At 41.3% G+C, this 27,313-nt stretch overlaps 4 protein-coding genes across 29 annotated transcripts in view; 3 read left to right on the top strand and 1 right to left on the bottom strand.

Moving 5' to 3' along the window:
• camsap1b (calmodulin regulated spectrin-associated protein 1b) overlaps positions 1–4,583 on the top strand; it is a 30,576-nt gene extending 25,993 nt beyond the window's left edge. For all 8 annotated transcript variants that reach the window (XM_026186761.1, XM_026186764.1, XM_026186766.1 and 5 more), the window contains 4 exons: positions 751–853; positions 990–1,099; positions 1,380–1,498; positions 2,896–4,583. In XM_026186761.1, coding sequence (XP_026042546.1) covers positions 751–853; positions 990–1,099; positions 1,380–1,498; positions 2,896–3,192 — 629 coding nt within the window. In that variant the 3' untranslated portion in view covers positions 3,193–4,583. The remainder of the gene's footprint in view (positions 1–750; positions 854–989; positions 1,100–1,379; positions 1,499–2,895) is intronic.
• Positions 4,584–7,196: 2,613 nt separating this feature from the next.
• On the top strand, positions 7,197–9,740 carry LOC113033760 (leucine-rich repeat and fibronectin type-III domain-containing protein 5-like). Its single transcript, XM_026187842.1, has 2 exons — positions 7,197–7,294; positions 8,428–9,740. The coding sequence occupies exon 2, from the start codon at positions 8,457–8,459 to the stop codon at positions 9,090–9,092; it is 636 nt and encodes a 211-aa protein (XP_026043627.1). The 5' UTR covers positions 7,197–7,294; positions 8,428–8,456; the 3' UTR covers positions 9,093–9,740.
• A 658-nt stretch (positions 9,741–10,398) lies between these two features.
• LOC113034426 (uncharacterized) lies at positions 10,399–17,876 on the top strand. The gene is made up of 5 exons (XM_026188984.1): positions 10,399–10,884; positions 10,985–11,065; positions 12,198–12,296; positions 12,394–12,450; positions 12,541–17,876. The coding sequence occupies exons 1-5, from the start codon at positions 10,788–10,790 to the stop codon at positions 13,782–13,784; spliced, it is 1,578 nt and encodes a 525-aa protein (XP_026044769.1). The 5' UTR covers positions 10,399–10,787; the 3' UTR covers positions 13,785–17,876.
• Positions 17,869–27,313, bottom strand: part of kcnt1b (potassium sodium-activated channel subfamily T member 1b) — a 74,855-nt gene continuing 65,410 nt past the window's right edge. For 12 of the 19 annotated variants that reach the window (XM_026188967.1, XM_026188963.1, XM_026188968.1 and 9 more), the window contains 3 exons: positions 26,298–26,309; positions 24,692–24,776; positions 17,869–18,627 (listed from right to left, as the gene is read on the bottom strand). In XM_026188967.1, coding sequence (XP_026044752.1) covers positions 18,507–18,627; positions 24,692–24,776; positions 26,298–26,309 — 218 coding nt within the window. In that variant the 3' untranslated portion in view covers positions 17,869–18,506. The remainder of the gene's footprint in view (positions 18,628–24,691; positions 24,777–26,297; positions 26,310–27,313) is intronic. The other 7 variants (XM_026188973.1, XM_026188969.1, XM_026188983.1 and 4 more) reach the window with 1 other exon arrangement.

Consider the following 27,313-nt stretch of genomic DNA (forward strand, 5'->3'; position numbering starts at 1 on the left):
CAGTCTAGAACCAAAACTCAGAAGGGTTGAAGCTGAGTGGTTTTTGGAGGGCTTTTGTTCAAAATAAAAGACTGAATTACTCAGTAGGTTTTCAGATAAAACTTTCTCATTTAAAACACTATTGATAGAAATGACAACCTTGAGTTTGGCATACTTATTTTTTTTTTAAGTTTCTCTCATCCTGATTGGCCGATTCATTTAAGCTCACGCAGGCCTTTTCCCAAACACTTTAGACTACAGGCCACATTTAACCATACGTTTGTGCTTTATTCTATACACGTTAGCACCTCCTGTATGTCTTTGGACTGATGTAGCCTACACCTTGTTTGATTGTAGCGTTACAAATAAGTGTGTATATCTGGAACTGGATCAGAAAGTTCAATATTCATTTCATCAGATATGATGAAACAGTTTCTCGTGGTCTGTGAGTCATCAAAGTACTTTTTGGCAAAGTCCCACCATTTCTTTAGGTCACTTGACCCTGATGGCCCCCTCTAACGGAGTATGGAGATGGTTAGACCATGGCTCTTGTCCCAAACTACTGAGATCTAGGAAAAAACAAGCTAAAGAGCTCTTCTCCCTATATCATCTATAAAAGTGTTGGTTTTTACTGAAACAAAGACCTTCTTATAATCTGGTAATGGGCTCATTATTCAGTATTGATAAAATATTGTAATTACATTTAAATGGAAAACAAAAACAACCAAACTTTTCCTACATTTTTCAAATGGTCTCCTTTGTTTTACATAGCTGACAAACTGAGTAACGCCCAGTCAGGCTCCAATCTGTCTCTCGCATCTGCCGCTACCAACGAGGCCGACAGCGTAAACTCTGGAGGTGCAGGCTCCCAGCGGTAAATTCCCTAGACTCTTTCTTTCATGTGTTTACTGTTTGTTTAGGATTTGCTGTCTATATTCAAATTGTTTTGTTACCCAAGAAGCCCTCTGTCATGATTATTGATCCACCCATTCATGTGCCATTGTGTCCAGCTGTGACTCTGTGGAGTCATTTCCAGGCAGTCGGAACAGTCGAGCTGCAGAGAGAGACTGGGACAACGGCTCCACCGCCTCTTCCATCACTTCCATGGCTGAATATACTGGCAAGTTTTTCTGTGATCTGTGATCAGTCTTTACTATGACTACAAATCTTTTATAGTTATTCATTGATTAGTGATAAAGAGATCAATATATCAGTCTCGGAACATTTAAAATGATATGTGAATATCGCTGTTTTGGTCACTATATTTTTTTCTGAACATGCTAAGGAGATTTTTATTGGTCAGAAGCAACTGACACCTACTGTAGGTGTCGTAGCTGTAGTTAAATTTGCAGTCATCAGACTTAGTCCTCTGTTACATTTTCATGGCTTTTCTTCTGTAGGCCCCAAACTCTTCAAGGAGCCCAGTGCCAAGTCAAACAAGCCAATCATCCATAATGCAATCTCTCACTGCTGCCTGGCTGGCAAAGTCAACGAGCCCCAGAAGAACCAGATCCTAGAGGTTAGTGTGGGGTGGTATCAGCATGTTGTATAGTATTTCTAAAGATGCTGGTGGGATTTTGTTTGGTTTTGTTTGTCTGTTTGTTTTTTGGTGTGTGAGGAATGGACGGGAATCTGACTGTAGGGATCTTGTAAACGCCTTCAGTGACTGGAGTCAGAAAAACTACCTCATATTAAACACCTCTAAGAAGAAATGGTAAATGGCCTGTATTTGTATAGTGCTTTACTTGGTCCCTAAGGACCCCAAAGCGCTTTACACATTCAGTCATCCACCCATTCACACACTGGTGATGGCAAGCTACATTGTAGCCACAGCCGCCCTGGGGCGCACTGACAGAGGCGAGGCTGCCGGACACTGGTGCCACTGGGCTCTCTGACCGCAAGTGTCTTGCCTAAGGACACAACAACCGAGACTGTCGGAGCCAGTGCTCAAACCGGCAACCTTCCGATTACAAGACGAACTGCTAACTCTTCAGCCACGATTGCCGAAGGAAAAGATAGTAGATTTAGGAAGGTTAGGGCTCCCTCTCCAGCCTGTAAAAGTTTGTGGGGTGGACAAAGGGGTTGTAACAAAATATAAATACTTAGGTTTACACCTAGTAATAAACTGGACTGGTCCCTGAATACAGATGAACTGTACAAAAAGGGGAAAAGCTGCCTCTTTTTGTTAAGAATACTAAGATTTCCTAACATCTGCAGTAAATTGCTGCAAATCTCCTATCATTCTGAGGCTGGGGAGGCAGCATCAGAAACAAGGATGCAAGAAGACTGGACAAACTAATGAGAAAAGCTGGCTCTGTAATTGGAGCCTGACTGGACACGCTGGGGGAAGTGATGGAAAGATGCACAATAAACACGTTAGTAGCCATGTTGAACAACTCTGCTCGCCCACTTTATGGAACAAAAATGCATCAGTACTGGAAGACATCAGGCTATTTAGTCTCATACAAATAGCAAATGAGCCATGTCAGACGTATGAATTTCCCTCTGGGATCAATAAAGTTATTCTTATTCTTAACATGGCTACAAGGACCAATTCAGTCCTTAGCAATCTACTTTTTGTGGTACTAGACGCACGTTCACTACCTGAGATGTTTGTTAAATGAACTTCTGGGATCTTCTGGAATTAAGTGATCCAAAGGTTCCTGCATTCAGAATATGAATATTTTGATGTAATTTATACACTCGTTTTTCTTAAACTATTTTGTTTTCTTTTTGGGATCACAAAAGTAACACTGGCACTTCTATCTTGGAAGCATGATCAATTTCTTTTTTCATAATCAGTGACAGCATGTCATGCAAAAGTTGGTGAAAGTTGTGTCTTTAAAGAATGTTGTCTTAAAATTACCCAGGAGTTATATCTCCTTGTAACCCCCCTCCCTTCCCCTACCCCACTAGGAGCTGGAGAAGTGTGAGTCCAACCACCTCATGATCCTGTTTCGTGACGGTGGTTGCCAGTTTCGGGCACTCTACTCGTACTTCCCCGACACCGAAGAGATACAAAAGCTGACGGGCACCGGACCCAAGAGCATCAGCAAGAAGATGATTGATAAGCTGTATAAGTACAGCTCTGATCGAAAGCAGTTTACCGTCATCCCTGCCAAGACTGTGTCAGTCAGCGTGGACGCCCTGACCATCCACAACCACCTGTGGCAGGCCAAGAGAAGCGCTGTGCCAAAGAAAAGTGGAAAATAGCAGGCAGGATTTGGAAACACACCTTCATCCACTTCATCCTATCCTCACACTGCTTGTTTTCTGACTGCAATGACGCCCCAAAGCTCGGGATGGAAACCTACACGGGAGAGAGGCCACTATGGACATGCGGTCATCTGTAGGTGGACCGAGGCAGAAACAAAGGTGTGTGTGTGTGTGTGTGTGTGTGCGCGTGTGTGTGTGTGTGTGTGTGCGCGTGTGTGTCTGGTGCTTGCGATGTGAGAGGGAATGCCAGCTCAGTTTGCTTCTTCTTCCTGTGATGTCGGTGGGATCTGTTCAGGTTCATTTTGAGTCTGCCTGATTACTTTTTCTCTTCCTTTTTTTCAACAACAACCATGACTCAAGCATGTGGCATTTCCCCCCCCTCATATGTGGTGGATGTTCATTTTTACATGAAGTATTTATTAGTTCAGCACTGTCATGGTTGAGAGCTCAGCTGCAGCACTAAAAATCCTTCCTTCTCTCCAGAAATGCCTCATCTTTTGGACAAATTTGGACACAAAAGGGGGTGGGGACATCGGGGTGGGCTGGGGGGGGTTTATGTCGCTCTTTTCAGAAAATCGGGAACTTTGTACAACCCTTTAGGACTACACTGCTGTCACAACTACACTTTCTCCCCGTGTGGACTGTCGAATCTGTCGAATCAGGCTGGCATTACCAATTTTGCCTCACCAGGGATCTCCAGAAAACCTGCTGCTCTGAACTGTCTTCTTCTTTAGTCACGGGGGAGCTCCTTGGGTATCCCTCAGACATCCGTTGGCCTTTCACGCATCGTGGTACTATCGTCTATTTATTCAGCCGCTTTTTAAACTAGATGCTGATCGTGTAGCACTGGATATGTGTATTGCAAAGAAAAAAGGCAAAAAATAACGATGGTCATTTTAAAGAATTTTATTTGTCAAAACATCCTTTTTGATTTTTAGGATGAATGATAGGCTTTGGTACAAAATGATGCTTTTTGATGTTTTGTTTTGGGTTTTTTTGGTTTTTTTAGCGCTTTTTTTTTTTTTTAATTTATCAATTAAGCAATGTGGAATAAAGTTTAAGCTGATGTTATGTCTTTTCATCATAACAGGAATTCTCTGATGTTTAGAGCTTAGTTGTGTTTTCTCTCTCCACTGGACACTACTTAAACTGTCCTGTACAAAGGTGCACTCATGAACACTTGTCGACGGCTTATTTCATGCAATGTAACTCCCCTCAAAGCCTTTTCTTCCCTCCCCAAGTGTTTCTGTCAGCCTGTCCCATCTTAAATCGCAGCAGCGGCTCGCGCACTCTTGTTGTGAAGAGTACCTCCGCGCTGCCCTGTAACCTGTTCGAATGACAGTATTTGATATATTCACTACGGAGGGGAGGGTCTCTGTGTGTGGGAGGGGTGGTTGGTGGGAGGGAGGGGGGGGGGCTGTGGTTCAGTTATGTACCAACATTAAAGAACATTCCTCCAAGGTGTTGACAAAACACTGCCACGTCGTCTCTCTTCTTCTCTCTGTCTTTTTCAAAACTCAAAGTGCTTTTTTGTGTGTTTTTTAGAAACCATATGTTGGCCTCCAGAACAACCCCAAGCGTTGCACGAGCACTTTACTTTCTGCTTGTTGAGGGGATTTTACCTTTTGAATGGGCATAAAAACTAAGAATTAATAAGACTGCTGTTTGTGCGCTCCGGGAAAATAATGAATATAATTGTGGAAACTAAACTAAACGCTAAGATTTAACACTGACAATTAAAGCCGAAGGGCCGTCACTGACATGATACTACTGCTGTCTCCAAAAAAAACTGTGGAATACTTGATTTCTCTCTTGCTGCATGGTGTTTTTGGGGAGGTTGGGTGGCAGAGGTGGTCGATCGTTAATTGTACGGTAGTGTATTTTCATGTTACCTAAAAGATTGTACTGGCATTGGTCACCGTATTTTTTTTGTTTGTTACACATGTACTTTTCATCCTTGTTGATTTTTATCTTTGATCCCATGCCATCTATTTATTTTAAAATGGAAGCACTGAAACAGAATAAATTTTCAAGTAAATAAAAGTCACATTTTTCATTTCGATTTTCTCATGGCTTCATTTATCCATTTAGATTCACTGCTTTCTGTTGCTGCTGTTTGACACCATGTTGATTAACAAAACATCACAACTTTTTGTTTGCAATTGTCACACTTTTTTTTTTTTCTCGAGGAGCAAGTCTGCATCTTTTCACTGAAACACACTTTTTCCTATTAATGAATGAAAGCTAACAAGACAGAAAAAGTGTTCCCAGAATGACAGGTTTCTAATTTAAACTGGACTTTACCTCACTTTAAAAATAATCGGTGTTTATCTTGATGCATCTCTTTAGTTCATTCGACATGATTCAGGTTTAAACAGCAGGAGGGTTTTGTTTCCTGACATCATGAGAGGGGCAAGCAGAAGGAACTCATTAATGGCTGGCAAATAAAGCCCACACTTTTAATAGAAATTACTCCAACTTCTGCTCAGTAGGGATCAGAGGTTTTGCTCCTTCTCAAAAAGCACCAAAGCAGAACTGCCTCTGCATGAGCACTGCTTTGGTGTGAATGAGGTGATGGATGGATGAACCTTTGGGCATGTATATTCAATATTATTCAACATTGTTATGAAGTTGTAGCAAAAGCCTTAGGTCCATTCAAAACTCCACAGCAAGCGCATTCAAATGGACTAGAGAGAGGGAGATTTGCATTTCTCTTCACTAGCTGCCCCTTAAATATAGAAATCAATTTAAAATCCTTCTACACATGTACAAAGTCCTGAGTGATCAGCCAGCATCACACTTCGAGGAAGCATATTAACCCCATCAAGTACTTAACTCAGAGTTCACTAAGTTTAAAGAAAACAAACAACCCAAAACCTCTGCTACTAAAATTCTACTTAAAATGTTTTTAAATGTTCGATACGGTTTGCTGGGAGTCCTCTCATGATGCACTAAGGATGTTTCCTAGGATGAACCCACGTGTATTTGAGCGCTTGAAAGGAAGGCAACTGTTTGGCTTAAAAACATGTCTCACCTGTCACCCAAGAGCCAGTTTTATAACAACTGTAGAGCTCTGTGATAGGACTCGCATTATTGATAAAGGCTCACTGAGCATCAGGATCACCTCAAAGGGACAACATCACTATGTGTTAAATACCTGAGACTGAAGAAGACTCTTGGATGGATATGAGAGAGAGAGATCTTCATGAACCAAAAAACATTCAAGTTCAACCTTTTTTAATTTTACACATTAGTTTCTGACAGGTCTCTTTCATTACCTACAGCAGCATTTCTTTATGATGTAGAGAAAACAGGCATGTCCTCTTGAAATTGTGTTATCTCAGGGGTTAAATTTGCAGTTAAACTACATTACACTGGTTCAGCCCATTTAAGAAAATGGACCCGAATGTAGCCCACAATGAAAATTGACTATCACATGCTTGAGAACCAACCTATATTCTCCCATATGTTTATATGCCAACGTTACACTGGTCTATGTTCTCCCATAATCTGTTGTTGATCATCATCTTTCTATGCTCTCACTTTTCCTCCCCCCCCCCCAAACAGTTGTGGTATCTTTAGTGCTTTCTCTCTCTTATATTGTGGGATCTTTGCTTTGCAATATAAAGTGCTTGAGTTAAACATTTTTGAATTGGTGCTGTATTCAACTGAAAAGCCCTTTAAGTGGTGAAAACATCTTCAGGCCCCCCCACTGTTAAAAGCTGTCTCGTGCTTCATCAGCCAACTGGAACAGCGCCTTCAAATGCACAACCATAACCATGGCAGACTCTTCTCTGTCATGGCAACTCTGTTTCTTTTCACACCTGTTAGTTCAGGTGATCACGAGACCATCACAATCTGCAAACTCTCACTCCACAGTCCGAGCTGAAGAACTGCATCCAGCAGGTCACCATGAAGGGTAAGTGCTGCTGGTTTTAATGCTCACACAGAAAGTCATCAAATGTTCAGCTTTAACTAATGTGAGCGGTCTGCATCCACACAGTTGTAGCTGGTGGTGTTTTGTTGCTGGCTGTTGTCCACCTGAGCCGTCCTTGTATCAAAGAGGGAACGATCACGATCTGCTTCAACATCCCAACATGTAAGGAATTTTGTTTACTACACCTTTAATGGTGACCTTTAAAATAGGCTTAGACAGCAACATTTTATATATCGGAAATAAAGTCAATTAACTTCATACCAAGAAGAAAAATGGATTTCTTCTTCATTTAATTTAATTCAATTTAATACACAAATGTGTATACTGAAAAAAACGCAACTGGCCTTAAAGTCGCCTTTTCTGACAAGATGTTTCACCTCTCGTCTAATAAACTTCTTCAGCTGTCAAACAACAAGCAGAGAGTGCATGATATTTAACCCTTAGTAGGAGCAGGTCTCTTGGAGGTCCCGAGGGTTGTTGATCCACTGTTAATCATGTGACCTGTCACATGAGCCAAAGGGACGGCCCTCACTAAGGGTTAAATACCTGAGACTCCCTGAATGTGGTTTTAAGAAGAAACCTTTCGGCTGACCTGCACAGATATAGATTTAGACATTCTTGTAGGAATAAACACATGAACCAAAACCTGCTCACGCTGGTTAAAAAAAACAGTCCGATCAAATGATTCAAAGCTAAAACCATTTCCTGTAGTTTTACAAGTAAAAAATAGAATTTCATATAAAAAAGAAAATGACCCCTAAACTCTACTTTTCAGAATTTTTTTATTTCCATTGACCAAAGTTTTTACAATTATATATTTTTTAAGTTCTTCGGAGGATTCCGATGATTTCATTGTCTTTTGTGCCTTTATAGTCCCAGACTGAGTCTATGATGTTGAGGCTTCTGGGGTCATTGGGACAAGTCTGATTTCAGTTCTGTCAGGCTGTAAAGATTGATCAAGAAGTTTTATTTTCTCTTATTGATCTTACTACAATTTACTAACAATTTAATACTCAACGTGATCAAACCACAGTTAATGATACCTGCTGACTTTTAACAGATGCTGCAAGTTTTACTCTGGTCACACATTTGTCAACCACTAGGGGGAAGCAAAGGCAACAAAATAGTCTCTTCAGATGTTTGCATATCTGCAGGATGCTTTGATTTTATAGTTTCACTGCATGTTTTCTCCTTTGAGCTCATTTGTTGATTCAGATTGATTTAGCAAAAGGATGCAAATGTAAGTATGTGCAGCTTTGTGTTTGACTCCTCTAAAAACACTTCTGCCCACTTAGACTTTGAACCTGGTTCCTCATCTCTGTTGATGGTCCTGAAGGATGTCGGAGAGATCAACTCCACAGTGCTGCAGAGTGAGAACCTCGCTTCTATCACCAGGCTCACGATCAACAACGCAGGTGTCACGAGAATCGCTGAAAAAGCCTTCAGCTTACTTACCAATCTTAAGTATCTCAGCTTGGAGCTAAACAATCTGTCGCAGATTAATTCAAACTGGTTTAAAGAGCCCGCCGCCCTGAGTGAGATCATCCTTACGGGAAATCACATTGAAGTCTTGAGTGAGTCCACGCTCGGACAGTTTGCTAACCTCACAAGCCTCAGGCTGAATAAAAACATGCTCAGGAATATTGAGCAGAATAGTTTCAGTTCCCAGGCCGCCTTGGCTGAGTTAGACTTGTCCAAGAACAAGTTGACTTGGGTCTCACCACAAGCCTTCAGATCTCTGACCTCCACCAAGATCAGATTAGGTGGGAACCCTTGGGACTGTTCGTGTGAAGCTGAAGACTTTGTCGCCTTTATGAAAGGTTTGAGAAAAGTGAGAAACTACATTATTAATGTGGTTTTATTAAAAAAAAGAAAAGAAAGAAAGAAATGTAAAGTCGCTTCTCCCCTCAGCTCTACAGAGCAGATCTCAGCTGGAAAACGAGATGGACGTGACCTGTGAGAGTCCTCCATCCCTGAGGGGTCGGCTGGTGTGGAACGTAACGGTATGCGTGACATCACCATCAAGAACACCGTCAGTGGGCCCTTTATCCACTGGTACAGCTGTTTCTTCTTGCCTAATTATGTTTTTATTAAAGTCTACAAGTCTAAAAGCATAACTGCCACGTAGTATCTACATTTTTACCTGCAGTAAAAGTGGTGACGACCTCTCCATCGCCAACATCAGAGACAGAAACCTCCGTCAAACCCAAACCCACTATAAGCTCTTCTCACACTGGTACGTGAAGCTTTTTTTTCTTTTCCCAGTTTCCGTTAGATGCTGAAGATTCTTTGCATTTTAAATTTGTGCGTGCTTGTGTTCTCTCCACTGACAGTTCCGTCATTAGAAACATCTGTCCACCCTAAGCCCACTTATGCACACACACCTGGCCCTGCATCCACTGGTACATGTGCTGCTTTTTTTCATAAAAATTCAAAATTCTTACAGAAATATTTCCACCCCTTTAAAAAAAAAAAAAAAAAGCAATGCTTCTCTCTGTTTTTCCTACAGTAAAAGTGGAAACTCCTTCATCACGACCAACATCTAACTCAGACACTTCTGTTACACACAAACCCACTGATGTAGCCACAATGAGCTCGTCCCACACCAGTACAGTGGCTGATCAATTTTGTGAAATTCTTTACATTTTGTGCGTACTAGTAACTGGCACTTATTATTTCTATTTTTGCCTGCAGTTAAAGTGGTGACAACCACTCCATCACGCCCAACATCAGACACTTCTTTCGCAGCCTCATCCACTGATGTACCTCCAATAAGCTCTTCCCACACTGGTACATGTGGCTAATCCTTTTTTTGAAATGCTTTTCATTTTAAATTGTGCCAGAGTTGTTGTTTTTTATTTGTAACACTTGACAAGAGTATTTACATATCTTTACTTAAATAACCAACACTTAGTATTTGTATTTTTACCTGCAGTAAAAGTGGTGAGGACGCCTCCACCACGTCCAACGTCAAACTCAGATGTTTCTTTTAAACCCACATCCACTGATACATCCACAATTAGCTCTTCTCACACTGGTACATGAAGTTTTTTTTCTTTTCCTAGTTTCCGTTAGATGTTTGAAATTCTTTACATTTTAAATTTGTGCATACGTTTGTTCTCTGTAGTTACAGATTCATCATTAGAAACATCTGTCCACCCTAAGCCCACTTACGCACACGCATCTGGCCCTGCATCCACTGGTACATGTGCTGCTTTTTTTCATAAAAATTCTAAATTCTGACAGAAATATTTTCACCCCTTTTTAAAAACAAAAACAATGCTTTTCTCTTTTTTTCCTACAGTAAAAGTGGAAACTCCTTCATCACGACCAACATCAAACTCACACAAACCCACTGATATACCCACAACAAGCTCTTACACCAGTACATGTGGCTAATAAAATTTCGTGAAACTCTTTACATTTCAGTGTGTGCATACTATTAACTGGCACTTAGTATTTCTATTTTTACCTGCAGTAAAAGTGGTGACAACCACTCCATCACGCCCAACCTCAAACTCAGGCACTTCTTTCAAAGCCTCATCCACTGATGCATCCACAATAAACTCTTCTCAAACTGGTACTTTTTTTTTTTCCGTTTCCCAGTTTTTATTAGAAATGTGAAATTCTCTACATTTTAAATTTGTGCGTATTTATGTCTCGGCTGTTCTCTCTAGTGACAGTTTCATCATTAGAGACCTCTATCCACCCTAAGCCTATCTATGTACATACACCTAGCCCTGCATCCACTGGTACATGTGCTTCTTTTTTTTGTTTGAAATTCACCATTATGACAAGAATACTCTTATCTCTTTAAAACATTAGCAATCAGTGTCTCTGTTTTTCCTGCAGTAAAAGTGGAAACTCCTTCACGACCAACATCAAAGACAGAAACTTCTTTCAAAACCAAACCCACAAGCTCCTCTCTCACTGGTACATGTGGCTTTTCCTGTCTTTTGTTTCTATTGTTTTTATCCCCCCCCACACACACACACAACTCATACCACTGACTGACCACATTATTAGGTACACATGCTCAACTGCTTATTAACACAAATATCTAATCAGCCAATCACATGGCAGCAACTCAATGCATTTATGCAAGGAGACATGGACTGTTTCTTTGTGTCAGAGTATCTCTGAATGCACAATGCATCAAATCTTGAAGCAGAAAAGCACATCAGGTGGTTCTCGTGTCAAATAAGAACAGGGAGCTGATGCTACAATTCTGCTCTCCAAAATTGGCCAACATAAATTTTGCTTGATCTGATAAATCTTGATTTCTGCTGCAGCATTTGATTGATAGGGTCTAAACATGAAACCATGGATCCATCCTTCCTTGTATCAATGAGTCATGCCACTGCTGCTTGTACAGTGGTGTTGGGGATATTTTCTTGGCACACTCTTGCCGCTTAGTACCAACTGAGCATTGTTTAAATAGAGTAGAACCCCTTAATGTACCATCTTCTGATGTCTCCTCCTATAGCAGCATGACAGTCATGTCACAAAGCTCAAATCATCTCAGACTGGTTTCTTGAACATGTCGACTCAAACAGCCTCCACAGTCATCTGGTCTTGTCATCATCTCAATATAAACCAAAATCTCTGAGTAACGTTTCCAGCACCTTACTGTATCTTTGTGATGAAGAATTAAGGCAGTTTGGAAGGCAAAGAGAGGGTCTCTAACTTTGACAGCATCAAATCTGTGTCACAGAATAGCTCTGAATCACTGATTACGAATATTCCTAAGACTTTTTTGTTTTGTTTTATGTTGTTGTATATTATTTTGCTATGAAAAAATAATTTTATATCAGTTTGACAGAATCTACCGTAACCGCATTGGGGAAAATCTGCACACACCCTTAGTATGAGTCATCCTGAAACTCTGTCAGTTATTGACCTGCAGATGGCGCCAGAGTAACACGATTAATCTGACCATAGCCCAGCGGTCCTGAACTGTATATAACTGTTAAAACATTTTGCACAATTACTGCTTTTAAGAAGTGAAAACATTCTGCATTTTACAACATTGTGGACTCTCTAGTTTGTTTCTTATTCTCCTCAGGATCTTATGAGACATCACCTCTGGTAAGGACAGAAGCCTCACCCCACGCCGAACTCACAAACTCATCCACAACAGCTTCTGAACCTGCTGGAGTGACAGGTACATTGGATTCTTCTCAAAATGTTTGTCATCAGAATTCTGAAATACTAATGCATGAAATCTGCGCTGTTTTTTTTTTTTTTTTCCCTTTGGCCAGTTCCATCACAACCACCGTCAGATACCAACATTGTCCGTGCGCTCATTGCTGTGATTGGTATGTTTCTACTGTATATTTCTGTTTGATTGAATTGAAAATACATACGTAGCTAAAATAGTCTTTCTGTTTACCTGGCCCTCTCTACAGTGGTCCTCTGTGTGCTGCTGTTTGTGGTGTGTTTCCTGGCTGTGCGACACCGAAGGAAACACAACAAAAAAAGTGTGACACCCGGGCATTCGAGAGAAGACAAAAAGCAGCTGGAAGAAGAAAGCAGATCAAGTCATGACTCTCTAAGATCCTCTGAGAATAAGGATGCAGAGATGGCTCGGATAACATCCTTTACTGGAATCAGAGCAAAGTCAGCAAATGCTGTAATCCTCATGTCTCCTTTTTGTGCATCTGGGAAGGATCCTGTGACTTTGCATACTGAGACAGAGGCTCAAGCAAAAGTCACTGAAAACCCAGCTGAGGGAAAGCAGAAGCTGGTGAATGAAACTGAAGCCACAGGAGCTGCAGGAGGATTTCAGACAGAAAATCCCGCAAACACCACAGACGCGATCAAGGTGAATGAAAAAACAGCCAATCCTGGTACAAATCTAGATGAAAACCCTGAATGTGTTCCTGTTAGCACTGACATGGTACCTTATCTGAGCATCGGCACAGACCAGAACAAATCACTTCCTGTTGAAGAGTCTGTTGAAGGTCTTGGTCTAAGATCAAAAGGCAGCAAAATTATCAAGAGGATCTCTACCTGGCCCCTCGCTGCAGCTCAGTGGCAGGAAAGATGCAAAAGAAAAGCAGAAGATGAGGAGGATGGTGATGACTTGACTGTTTGGAGACAAAATGTAACAAAGAAGTTTTCAGATGAAATAAAGAAGACTGTAAATGATAGAGGCCATCCCTTCACTTTTGATGGGGACAAAGAGAAAGATGAAACTATGAAAAATCAAATGGGGGCTCTCATGGACCTGAGACACTCGCAGTCCTTAAAACCAATTGAAGAGGAACACCTGAAGAAAGAAGGGATGGCAGTGGGTGATACTACCACTGTGACACAAACGACTGCACAAAACCAAAATGCGAATCAGGAAAACCTCCATCAGGATCGACATCAGACATCTGGAAAAAGCTCAGCACACAACAACATCAAGAGCAGCAAGGAGGACAATCAGAGGAAGGAATCGAAACGAGCTGTGCACAGCAGGCAGAGGGCAGAAAACAGGGCGTCCAGCTCAAAGGCTCCCTCTGGTGGTGCATCACCTGATGACGAAACGCTGCTGTCTGGGAACGACTACGCCTTCATGAACCTGCTGCATGAAGTCGTTCAGAACAATGGCCGTTGGACCAGACAGAGGTGGAAGCAGACACATGCCAACAAGCAACGGCGTTAGAAGAGAGCTGGCAGAGGAGATCATCATGGCTATCCAATCACTCTTCAAGTAAAATGAAATTCTCACTTGATTCTTACACTAAGTGTAACTTGAAAGTTTGCTGTATTAGCACAGTGCAGTCCAGCCTCTGCCTCTTAATGCATTTGTGTTAAATATGACGACTGGCTGAATTTAGCCCATTTTCCAAAACCCAGCAATCTTTCTAATGGCTAGCAGAGGGCAGCTCTTGAAATCAGATTGCATAGAAGTCTACTTAAAGGCCAGATTTTCTAAACTAGACCCAAGAGTGCTCATAATTGTGATTAGAGTTGGAAAAAAAAGCTTTTTGAGGTGAATTTCAATATCAAGCTCAAAAGATAAGACATGCTTTTTTTCAGCGTTAAATATCAGTGCAATTAGCACTAAATTGCATGTTGCAATCGTTAGTAAATCATTTTGCATGTCTGATTTAAATATTCTCCTCCCTGTATTTTACTTTGCTCTCCTTTTATGCAATGTGTGCCCTGCTCACTTGATTTATTAAATTTCTGAGTTTATGGTTTCAATATCTTGTTTCAACTTTAATTTAATACATAATTTTTGTCCAAAAAAATGAGTGTCACTTATAATGTGATACATAATAATAATAAAGACGTTTTAGGGTGAAGCTAATTTTCATCGCTTACTTTATTGCTGAATGTGTACAAATATGGAAATGTAAATAAAAGAGCAAAAGAAAAAATATTTAATTTGAGCTAGCAACATATTTTGTTTTGACGAAAAAAAAGATGTTAACAAAATAAGTTTTGTTTGGTAACTCTCGGCACACATCAGAAGAGTCTTTTAGCTCACACACATAACATACCAGCCACCTATATAGGTGGGGTCATATCTATATACGGCACAAAATATATGTCATTATCCCCGCATTCCTCACATAAATGAAATAAAACATCAGTGTCTGTGTTAGGTTCATCCGCTCTGGCTGCATGCAGCATTTATTTGTTCATATTATGAATGTGGAGAAGAACACTTCTCATAAGAAATAGTACAAAAATTGGACAATGACTCAAAAACAAAGTGGAGGTAAACAGAATACATATAGTAGGCTTTTGTTAACACAGAGACAACATGCATGTTCCATTCATATAAATACACAGTATCAAATAATGACTCCAGCTTGCAAGCAGTTGACTCGATTATGGGTTTCTCTAGACATTGGACTACCGGTAAATGTCCCTGTCAACGTACAAAATGTCTTGTTCTTGGCAAGCCTGTATATCAAAACATGCTTCTTTTTTTCGTGTTAACATGCCCCGTGTGGTATTGTAAGTGTGGACAGTAGGAGATGTGAAGTGAACCCTTTCTAGAGTGTTCGGATTTGTCACAAGTGAGGACCTAGGAAGATGTTACGCGAGTATATCAGCACACTGATTGCATCCTCCATCGCAGTCACTCACGCTTTCACTCCTCACCTCCCTGCCCTGTAAACTGACACTTCAGAGGGGCCAATGAACAAAGATCAACAGTACATTTCAGCGGAACAAATGTGCCTACAGTAATAAGCATGAAAAAGCCTATCCTATATTTTCTTCAGAACAAACAAGGGAAAAAATGGCACATCTCAGTGAGAGAAAACACTTTGATTTCTCAAATCGTCACTGGATATTTCTTTGACAAATGAAAAATTAAGTATCGAATCAAGTTTTGTAAACATTCACAGGGTAAACCAAACCAACAGATGCATGATAATTTACTGCACATCACGCTTTTTTCTGCTTCATGGGAACGGTTGAATACTGTCCGCCGTGTTCTGCAGATTCATATTAAAGGGGTGCTGTTATGCTCTACGCATTCCCGTAGAGCATAGTGCAAAAATAGTTCAAGTCCAACAGTTTCACGTTTCGTCACACAAAATAACAAACTGGCAAACAATGAGTACATTAAGGTTTTATATACACTGAGCAAACCAAATGTACAGCTGAAAGAAGATAAATCAAGATTAAATATTGTTTCATACACAATGTGCCCGTACGGTTCAGAAAGGAGCGCATTTTGCTTTTCAGCTCGTTCCAAAATAAATTTGGAAATACAGTAAATTTACAGGATAGAAACAGACTTGACTGTGCCTGTCGATATCTGTGCAAAACTATTCTGCTACCGGTCGCACTGCAACTCATCACCAGATATGATCATAAAAACAAAAAAACCCTGACAACAATCAAATGAATTCAAGTTGAAAACACTGGAGCCTGACTGCTGTTGATATTAATTACAGTTAACGATGATGCATCTGATAGCATTTAGCAAAAGATGAGGATCTTTATTTTCAAGTGACTGAGTGAAATAGCAGTTAGAGATATCAATTCTCCAATTTTTACCACAACAGATCCATTGTGGCACTGATAACTGAAAGTCATTTAAACATTTTATGATTTGATTTTAGTGCAAGTGGTGATTTTTTTAATTGAGCATCTTATTTTGCTAGATAATTGGGTAATCTAAATACTCTCTCTAAATTCTACAGCTAAGTAGTCACATTTTGCATCTTTATGTACGCAATAATCCAAAGATTTTCACCGTGAATTTTCAAATGATGTAGGTTACCCTGTTCCCGCGTCACTTAAATCACCTTTCTTCCCCATTCTGATGCACGGTTTGAATTGTAGGTTGTCTCAAACAGGCATCCATTCCTAAATGCACTCTATTCTCACCATGTGATTGGCTGATCAGTTATCTTCATTAACAAGCAGTTGAACAGGTGTACCTTACAAAGTGACCATGATATGTACTGAGTGACGGAGACACTTGACAGTTAAAAATTAACTTGTTAAAACTAGTAGTCCAGAAAAAAAAAGAATTTTCTCATTCTATCCTATTCAACGATAAATAGCACTTAAATATAAAATTAAAAATGCAGCTTATAATACTTCAGATAAATACTGAGTTGTAATAAGTACAGCAGCAAAAAGGCTTGTGTTGTTAACATTAGTTTCTAAATGCTAAATTTAGAAAATTGTTCCTTTTTTTGATGAACAGTTTTCCTTTTGCTGCTGCAGATGTTTGGGTCAGCTCCTGTAATAATAAACACTGATGTCACAGATGTACAGAGCTTGTCGTTGGCAGGCGGCGGCGGGGATGCCATGTTTTACTAAACTGAATGCACAAAATGTGATCTGACATGAGATGTAATTTGTGTGCGTATATTAAAAAACTAGCCTACAGACTTTTCCTAAATAATGAGCATGTGATAAGAAGGATAGTGCTGCTGTGATAACAAGCACTGTGCAGGGCCAAGCTCACTATGTTTAGCTCTTATTGGGAGGATGTTCTGCAGCTAGCTTGGTTAGCAAGCTGGGTCCATAAACCGTAGGGCTGAAAGTCAAAACTAAAATAACTTCTGATTAGTACTGATAAGTTACTTACTAATAAAAAAAAATTAGGTACACCAAAATTTAAGCACAAAATTGTCAGACTGTACAATCAGCTGCACAGCAGGCCATATATATTTTTATGTCAAATAATATTACGTCAGAAATGCTTTAAATGGCACCAGCAGCACAAACATTGTAGTTCAGTTCAGCAACTAATTGTTGAGTACTGTCACACCCTGATTATTAAAGGCTTTAAATATGTACATTTCATAGCTGACGTTGGGAAACCCCGACAGGCATGCAAGTCTATGGGGACTGACTCACTGATGGAGATGACCTACGAAACTGCAGATTTTGGCACTTCTGCATTTTCTTTAAGAACATGAATTAACATTTTGTGCACCCACTGCAGTAAAACAAGGAATAACGAACGTTTTATTTCCACCTGTACTGCTGCTGACAGGCTCCATACTAAAAAGATGCAGAATGGCACAAAAGTTATAAATAATTCAACGATATTCACAAAGCAATAGTGTAAACAGAATGGCACATACAGTAGAGCAGACATGACTTGGAAAACTTAATGAAATAAATTAGGAATAAATGTACTTTCTAGCAATGATCACAACAAAGTCATTTCCAGAAATATACCGCAAACCTGGCTGATAAAAGTAGCACGGTAGTGTGTATATTTACAGAAAAAAAGGTTGTGCTTGTAAGTAAATAAAAAACCTGTCTAACAAAGTTTTAAAATTTGAATTAAGCTAAAATAAATAAGTAAAGAGAAGTGCACAGGTAGTGTAATTTTAGGTTAAATGCCTAAAAAAGAAGAAATTCAAAGCATTTACCCTCGTCTTTAGATGACATGATCGTTTAGATGTGAAGGAGGGTGTAGTTGCCCCAGGTTTCTGTTCTTTTGTAAATTCAGGTAGAAACAAGCACAGAGGAGGTCATGGTATGAGGTCAACCGCACTGCTTGGTGAACGAAGTGACAGTGAAGATATTCTGTTTAAGCTCTACTCTCGCCGTCCTTTTTTTTTCGGAGGAGGGTTCTCAGTTTCAGATTGTTTTCGTGGGTGATGTGTGTTTGCGTGTGTTTGAATGGCAGGTGATGACGAGGCACTCTTCATGCATCTTTCTATAGCAGCTCGGTAGGGAAACAGGAGATCTCTCAGGGGTGAATTTTTAAGATGTTGATCGTTTCTGGTCTCGAGCTGAGACGCACTTAATGCACATTCACTATGGACAGCTGATCTCGGCCCGATAGGAGCCTTTATCTGTGTGAGACAAACTAGCTCAGTGGGCCCAGGCCGGCTTTCAGAGGTTAAGGGTCAGGGTGTGTAGAGGACTCTGGGGGCGTGGGTGGGTTTCAGAGGTGAGTCTCATCTCTGGTCTCTGTGCCAAAGTCTTGCTGGTTCCTGCTACAACGAGCCGGTCCCACCTGCGAGTCCTCCGGCACGTGCGCCAGTGGGTCTGAGCGGATTATATACCTGCAAAGACAAAAACTGACATTATCTGCCAGCATGGAGCAGTTACAGACTTGGACTCCCAAACGAGTACTTACATGTAAACATCTGGCATTTAAATATGGCAGCCGGGGGTTTCACCTCTAGGAAAGTTGAGCATTATCACTAAATTAAGCTGTTAATTAGTCTAAAACTTACTGTGAGAGTAACTTTCCAACCATGTACTTGCTAAATATTACTCAAGAGGTTTGCACTGTTCACCTTCCTTTCTTACTGAGTCTCCAGAGTGGCTCCACAGTGTAATGGTTTACACATTTACCTAACAAGAGAATGAGCCCTGGTTTTATCCCAGGAGATGACAGGAATCAGCTGGTGTTTCTGTCAGGAAGGACATCTGGCGTGATCAAACACATGTTGTATTTTTTATACTACTGTCTACAGTAGCAACAATTTAATTATTATTACCAGGTGATTTACTTAGTTACTATCAAGTTGAAAACAATATAATAAAGGTCTATGAAACAAAAAATATAGAGAGATCTCAAATAAATAACAGATGAGATCTTAAATACTGGAACAGTTCTATTATTAGAGCACTGTCATGATCTCAATCAGTGGACAGTTACAGGGTAGTGTATTAACTTGTAGTATGGATGAGTGCAAATTAATTGAAACTTTAAAATCCTAGTTTGGTTCTAACAGTTAAATTATTAACTACACCAATCAGCTCCAACATTAACATTAGGTATTGTGTGCACACAGCTTCTTTAAACCAGGGTCCTTCATATAATATTTGTAGCTGTTTCAAAGAGCCCGCTACGATCAGCAGATACAAATGGTCTGCAACTATGTTTAGGCAGAGGTTGAAGTAACACCCACATAAATGCAAGGACTTGCTTCATTCAGGCTGCCTTTTTAAACAGTAAATCCTTTTGCTTTTTCTGATAACATTACTCATGGGGCCAGGCCGCCTTCTTCCAATGCCTCCCCTGTGGACAGGGGTCGACATGACCAGCTCTGTAGTGTGGCAACAGCCTGCCCTCTTTCTGTCACGGCCTGCACTGAACTTTTTAATAATGTAGCCCAGTAAGACCCACCATGTTCACAGGCTGTGACACAGTCATATAGCCACCTCAAGCTGGATCATGTCAGTCCCTCAGATCCACATTGCCATCAACAGCTGACAGTTCACTTGCTGCCAAATATATCTCAACCCTAACAGGTGGCACTGTAGCGATATGCAATTCCCTTCGCCTGTCAGTGGTTATAATGTTGTGTCTGATTGGTGCATTACTCAAAAGCAGAATGATTTGCCAGCTGTCCCTTCTGGCTGCTCATTATAATTACATAAGCTCGACCCTGGAGTCTGTGGCGGCGAGGCTTCAAAAGTGGAAGTTCAGTGCGCAGTTTGAAGTTAAGCCTTTGCAAGTTAAATAACAACTAGACTTCATTTCAGCCATTTTTTACTTGCCTTTCTTATGAGGCTAGAAATAATTCTGAAGCAGTCACGCTTAACAAGGTGACACCAGTATTATTAAGGAACTTTACTGATGCCTCGTATTAATTAATATTCGTGTTACGTTGTTGACTGTTTCAGAATAGCTATACTTTTTAGTGTTAGCCAGTTAACATGCCAGTTATATCGCCGCCTGTTAAGATCCACACACCCTGCTGGTTCTCTGCTCGAGGTGTTAACCGTTACCTGTGCGCGTGTGCTGCAGGCATCGATTCACACATCAAAAAGGGTGACGCTTTGCGACACAGCTGGAGTTTACATGAAAGGTGTTATAAATGGAATATTTCACATAATACCAGACTTTTCCTGCAGTTCTCCTGCAAAAGATATATTTACGAAACAGTGTGAAGTCATTGTTTGTAGCTGTTTGCAAGCTGCATGTCTGGATATACAGGATGACTGTAAATACTAAGTTGAATAAACTTATAATTTGTCCTTTTCCCCCAGATCAGATAACAAAGTAACAATTTGTTACAGCTCAGTAATAACATAGTAACATTCCCTTTTAATTACCCCACTGAAGTTGTAAGTGTATCCAAATAATAATTTTGTATCAATAGTTGTTATAGCTGAGTGATATTACATTGAAATTATGTTATTGGGTAACAACAAGTGGAGGAGTTTAAGTATCTTGGGATCTTGTTCACGACTGACGGGAGAAAGGAGCGGGAGATCTACAGACGGTTTGGTGCTGCAGCTGCAGTGATGTAGACGCTGCACCGGTCTGTTGTGGTGAAGAGAGAGCTGAGTGTAAAAGCAAAGCCCTCAATTTACCAGTTGATCTACGTCCCTACAATCACCTATGGTCACAAGCTGTGGGTAGTGACCGAAAGAACGAAACTGCGGTTACAAGCGAAAGAAATGGGCTTCCTCCGAAGGGTGGCTGGCCTCTCCCTTAGAGACAGGGTAAGAAGTTCGGCCATCCAGGAGGGGTCAGATTGAGCTGCTGCTCCTCCACATCGAAAGGAGCCAGCTGAGGTGGTTCGGGGATTTGATAAGGATGCCTCCTTGGTGAGGTGTCCCGGGCATGTCCCACTGGGAGGAGGCCCCGGGGCAGACCCAGGACACGCTGGAGAGATTATATCTCTCAGCTGGCCTGGGAACGCCTTGGTGTTCCCCCGGACAAGCTGGAGGTGGTGGCGGCTGGGGAGAGGAAGGTCTGGGCTTCTGTGCTTAGGCTGCTGCCCCCACTACCCGGCCCCAGTTAAGAGGAAGAAGATGGATGGATGGATGGGTAATAACATTCAAGAAACCCGGGGTAAATATAGTAAAACAATGTGCTGGTTACAAAATAATAACCTACTAGCAATAAAATTGCAATATCTGTGCATTACAATATATTTGTATTCTGATACTATATATTTTATAGGGGTGCAACGATACTCGTATCGATATTGAACCGTTCGATACAGTGCTTTCGGTTCGGTACGCATATGTATGAACAATACAAAATTTGTAATTTATTTTATCAACTTTCCTTCTGACGATGCTGTCTGTGTTGAGCGCTCAGTGAATCTGCGTTCGACTACTCCGCCTAGGCTGCACTGTCAGCGCAGATCCACTGAGCGTTCAACACAGACAGCATTGTCAGAAGGAAGAGCGCAGGGCAAGTTAGCGAGACAGATCATTCAGATCTGGCTTTTGGAATTATTTTGGTTTTCATGTGACGTATGACCCTGAAGCTAAGCGCATCATGGACTAAAGTAAAACAGTATGTTGGATGTGCCACGCAATGCACAATTACATGGGTGGGAACTAGTGTGTTAGCGCAGTTAGCTCGTTAACGTGTTGGCCGTCTAGCCCCATGCAGGGGTAGCTCGTTAACGGAGATTTGCCATGTTGTGGCGTTAACGTCATTTCAAGGAGATTAATGCTGACAGCACTAGTGGGAACACAACGAATATGACTGCACATTTACACTGACATCATCCTAGTGCAAAGACAAGTGGAAGCAGACAAAAACAAGCATGCATGCTACAAACTTTACCCGAGTCATTTAGACAGCCGTTAGCACATGATTCTCCTTATGGGGACCTGATATGTTTAATATTGTGGCGAGCTCAGACAAGGAGGAGACGGAGGTATCGTTTGGTCTTGCTTCCCGTGAGCTAGCCAGGGAGCACAGCCGTTTATTGACATCTGCAGAAGAACACTGCCGCTAGCTAACTGCTCAGCGCCGCAACCGCACAGCAACAACAACACACAGAGCGCCCTCTGACCCCGGAAGGACACACCGTCGCAGCGAGAAGGCGTCACCCGTCACTATGGCAACATAAACAAAACATAACTGTACAAACAGAACCCCGAACAGCCCTGACCCGCTACATAGCCCCCACCTAAGGGGTCAGTCGTCCCCGACGACCCCATTACCCCACACAAAGTCCTGCAAATGTCCAGGTGCCTTCTTTTGGCGCACCGGCCGGTCACGACCGGCGGGGGAAAAGTCACTCGGGTCAGAACATGGGGTGCCACCATCATCCCACTTCTGACACCAATGTGGCGAGCTCAGACAACGAGGAGACGGAGGTGTCGTTTGGTCTTGCTTCCCGTGAGCTAGCCAGGGAGCACAGCCGTTTATTGACATCTGCAGAAGAACACTGCCGCTAGCTAACTGCTCAACGCGGCAACCGCACAGCAACAACAAGAACAACACACAGGGCGCCCTCTGACCCCGGAAGGACACACCGTCGCAGCGAGAGGGCGTCAGCCGTCACTATGGCAACATAAACAAAACATAACTGTACAAACAGAACCCCGAACAGCCCTGACCGGCTACATAGCCCCCACCTAAGGGGTCAGTCGTCCCCGACGACCCCATTACCCCACACAAAGTCCTGCAAATGTCCAGGTGCCTTCTTTTGGCGCACCGGCCGGTCACGACCGGCGGGGGAAAAGTCACTCGGGTCAGAACATGGGGTGCCACCATCATCCCACTTCTGACACCAATGTGGCGAGCTCAGACAAGGAGGAGACGGAGGTGTCGTTTGGTCTTGCTTCCCGTGAGCTAGCCAGGGAGCACAGCCGTTTATTGACATCTGCAGAAGAACACTGCCGCTAGCTAACTGCTCAGCGCCGCAACCGCACAGCAACAACAACAACAACAACACACAGGGCGCCCTCTGACCCCGAAGGACACACCGTCGCAGCGAGAGGGCGTCACCCGTCACTATGGAAACATAAACAAAACATAACTGTACAAACAGAACCCCGAACAGCCCTGACCCGCTACAATATGCTGCTGAGAATATAGCCCAGAAGAAGCGTATAGTATAGCTTTTATTTTGGAAAGAGCCATTTCTCTGTAATAAACTCTCTTTTCCAAAGATGAGTGATTCCTCAATCAGATACAGGTGTTACCGCACCAGATCCGCGGCCCCGAACCGTAGTAAGGAAACCTCTGGCAGTTACTTGAAGGTTCCGTAACTGACTCGTAGCCGGCAACAGCTTACTATACAGGTCAACTCCGCTAGCAAAAAGATCGAAAGAGGCGTAGGAAACTGCTTCACCAAACTTTATTTCTTCTCTAAGGCACGAACACCGCGTACAGTGGGCTGAAACAGTTTACTCACAGCGAGCATCGCCGACACAACTCTGGCTGTCGAGGGAGTTATTATATTCCTTTTATTTATTTTCTTTTCGTCTCTTCTGTAGCTAACCGTTACTTTTTCCCCTTCTCCGCTCTCTCTCTTCACACACACACACCAGGCAGTCCCGCTACACACATCCCGAATACATTTCCCATCAGGCTTCATCCTTAAAGGGCCATGCCTGTAACACAGGGCTTGCAAAATCGCTAGCCCGATGGGGGCACCGTCGCAGCGAGAGGGCGTCAGCCGTCACTATGGCAACATAAACAAAACATAACTGTACAAACAGAACCCGAACAGCCCTGACCCGCTACAATATGCTGCTGAGAATATAGCCCAGAAGAAGCGTATAGTATAGCTTTTATTTTGGAAAGAGCCATTTCTCTGTAATAAACTCTCTTTTCCAAAGATGAGTGATTCCTCAATCAGATTTATTTTTTAAATTACTTTTGTTTCAGCAACATTAAATTTAAAAACTGTACTTTTGAGTTAAAATATATATTTCTAATTTTAATAAATGACAAATTAAAAAGGCATGAACATTTTTTTTGTATCGAAAAAATATCAAACCGTGACACCAAAGTATCGAACCAAACCGAACCGTGAATTTTGTGTATCGTTGCACCCCTAATATTTTAATATATTTATATTCTAATATTTAAATTATGACTTGTGGCAGTAAGTGGTAATAAGGTGATATTTAATATTGGTTAATGCTTTGACATATGAGGATGGATACCATATTATAATTTCCAGGCTTTAATAACAATATATAAGATTTTGATTCTGAGCTCCACATGTCAACTATTCAGTAATTTATTACTCAGTTTAATTTACATTTAAGTACCATTAGTGTTGGCTGACCAGTCTAAAAAACATAATGGTTTAGATTGTAATTTAGTCTGACTGTAACTAACAACACACAGATAAAACACAAAGGTGTTAACAAAGTAAAGTGTAGAGGATAAAAGAGAGAGGTCCTTACACAATGTCGTTGAGCTCCAGCATGGTGTCAGGAGGAGGATTGATGAGGACGTAGGACAGCGTGTTCTGGTGGTCGTTCATCTCATCTGTAGAAACAGACAGAGATGGCCTTCAGTGCTGCTCTGGAGCCCTCTCTCGTCCCCCTCCATTATACAGAACATCAACCAGGAAATGAGCCTTTTATCCATTTAAAATATGACACTGCCTTGTTTTCAGCCTTTCAGTCAGGACAAAAGTAAAGTAAAACTTAACGAGCAAGTGGTGCAAAAAATCGGAGGCAAATAACTGCGGGAATAATTTGAGGGTTCCTTGTTACAACTGCTAATGATCATTTAAATCTTAATATGAGGAAACAAATGATCTTATTAAACACATTTAGCATGAATAAAGCCTGTCATTAAGTAATGTAAAGCCTGTATTTAAATGGGATTAGAAAAAAGAACATACAAACTCCAGAATCTGACATTTTTACACGGTCATTTTAAATAGCTGGAGCAGGGGCAGCTTTACCACACTTATACAAACTCTGTGAGTGGAGAACAGTCGCAGTTTTTTTCACATAATCAATTTATACAGGATGTCTTTTATTCTATTTTTTATCATTAATGCAAAATGTTTTCAATGGGTGACTGATCTGGGCTCATCATTCAGTTCTTCCTTTTTTAAACATTTTACACAGTATTCAAAGTTCTTATGGTTTGTATATTTTAAAGATGTATAATAAAATTTGACTAGCAAAAGAGTTTTGAAAGCCTTTAGAGTCCAGTTTGCCATATTCACCAATTTCTTGTAGAAGAAATCAATCCTGCATATATTCTCTACCTTTAACTAGTTCCTTAACCAGGATGTAAATGACGTAGGCTCAAGATTCATAACAATTCACAGGTTGCTGCACGTAAAACGACCAATGTTACCTCAACCTTGATCACAGTTTGGGTGAGGACCCATTAAGCGATCAGTGTGTGCAAGTTTGATTAGATTCTGATGAGTACTGCAGGGGAAGTACCAGACGTTGACAACTGGGGACGAGGACGGATTCACTTTAATAGTTAAACAATTCTTCCAGTCTGCAACAAGCTAATTGAACAATAAATCAACCATGTGATTATAAATTACTGTTAGAAAATTTAATATTTCACAAAATATTAAACTGATTTAGAAAATCTTATTATTTTTATTTGAAAAGCATTTTAATTCGTTTTCAAATCAACCACTTAAAGATACTCATAAATTGCTAAATTCCCCCATTCAGTCCTTTACATCCTGTTATAAACACTAAAAACATTAACAGTTGTAACAAACATCTTTTATTGCTTCAACAACACAGTTAGGCCAAGGAAATTGTTCTGCACTATGAAGAGTTTAGATTTTATGAGAGGAAACCTATGAGAGTTTAACCTTTATTTTTCCAGATGAGTCATATTATGTGTGTGTGTGTGTGTGTGTGTGTGTGTGTGTGTGTGTGTGTGTGTGTGTGTGTGTGTGTGTGTGTTAATCATGTCTGCATGCATGTGTGGTGATTGCACTCCGGCAGTGTCTCCTACTTGTGTCGTGTGATGGGCGGAGGAAGGAAAAGGAGGGCACGTGTGTCTCCGTGACAAACCCACCTGCTTGTGGCCCTTTATAAAGCCAGGCGGGGTGAAAGAGAGAGAAGGTCTAACCGTTACTGACAGGGCACTTTGTGGAATAAGGGGAGGCCCACATGCTGCCTGCTGACTGAAATGGCACCCCATGCGCAGCTTCAGAACGGAGCCAGCATGCAGACAGCGTCCCCAGCTACGCAACAGATCGATCTAAGTCGCATTCCTTTTACGTCCTGCGCATTCCACACGGGACCAACAGGCTGCTAAGGCGGCAGGTTGCCATGCTAACTGACGACACTCAGCCTCCCCCCCCCCCCAACCACCACCACAACCCAGCCTCCCCCCGACTGACATGTGACATACGCACAGACAGAGAGGAACATGCTCCAGCATCCGTCAGACTGGACCAAACGCAGAGCGACTCAAACCAAACAGAGTGAAGCAAAGCACATTGGGAGTGTGAGAGTGGAAGAGGTCAACCTGCTGCTTCATCTATTCATCTATTCAGGTACACTTTACAGTTACGGTAATTCTCTGTTCGCCCTTCATCCACACATCGTTACTGCAGACTACTCAGTGTATTAAATATGGGTTATACCATGGCGGCAGATATATAATTGGTAACCAGCTGAAGAAAAGCAAAGGATTTATTGTTGTGGCTCTGTAATCCAGCATAACTATAGTTATAACAATGCTTACTTTTGCTCATGTTAGAGGGTATACTTTTTTTAAACAGTTTTGCTCCTATTAATGCTACTAATTTGGAATCAACAGCTTAAAATCCCCCAAAGCAACAAATAAAGATGATCTAGACCCCTGCCTTATTCATGCTACGGAAGTCTGAATATTTAAATATTATATTTAATATACTGACACTGGTAATTATCCAACTCTGGAAACATGATTCTGGACTGGTCAGCGTTTAAGTTGGTCTCTTTTTGCTTGCGTTCCTATTATTCCCATTTATTAGGGTCAGTGTTTTTTCCCATTAATCAAAATCCTAGTTTTTAATGTAGCAATTTAGGATGTAGTCATTTAGT

Source organism: Astatotilapia calliptera, chromosome 12 (assembly GCF_900246225.1).
Source record: "Astatotilapia calliptera chromosome 12, fAstCal1.2, whole genome shotgun sequence".
In the NCBI taxonomy this organism is placed as follows: Eukaryota; Metazoa; Chordata; class Actinopteri; order Cichliformes; family Cichlidae; genus Astatotilapia; species Astatotilapia calliptera.

Bases quoted from the DNA above. Each gene is read 5' to 3' on its own strand.
- LOC113034426 (XM_026188984.1), top strand. From the start codon at position 10,788: ATGTCTCGGCTGTTCTCTCTAGTGACAGTTTCATCATTAGAGACCTCT. The intron at 11,066-12,197 runs GTACATGTGGCT...TATTCTCCTCAG, and splicing joins CACAAGCTCCTCTCTCACTG to GATCTTATGAGACATCACCT. The intron at 12,451-12,540 runs GTATGTTTCTAC...CCCTCTCTACAG, and splicing joins TGCGCTCATTGCTGTGATTG to TGGTCCTCTGTGTGCTGCTG.
- LOC113033760 (XM_026187842.1), top strand. From the start codon at position 8,457: ATGGTCCTGAAGGATGTCGGAGAGATCAACTCCACAGTGCTGCAGAGT.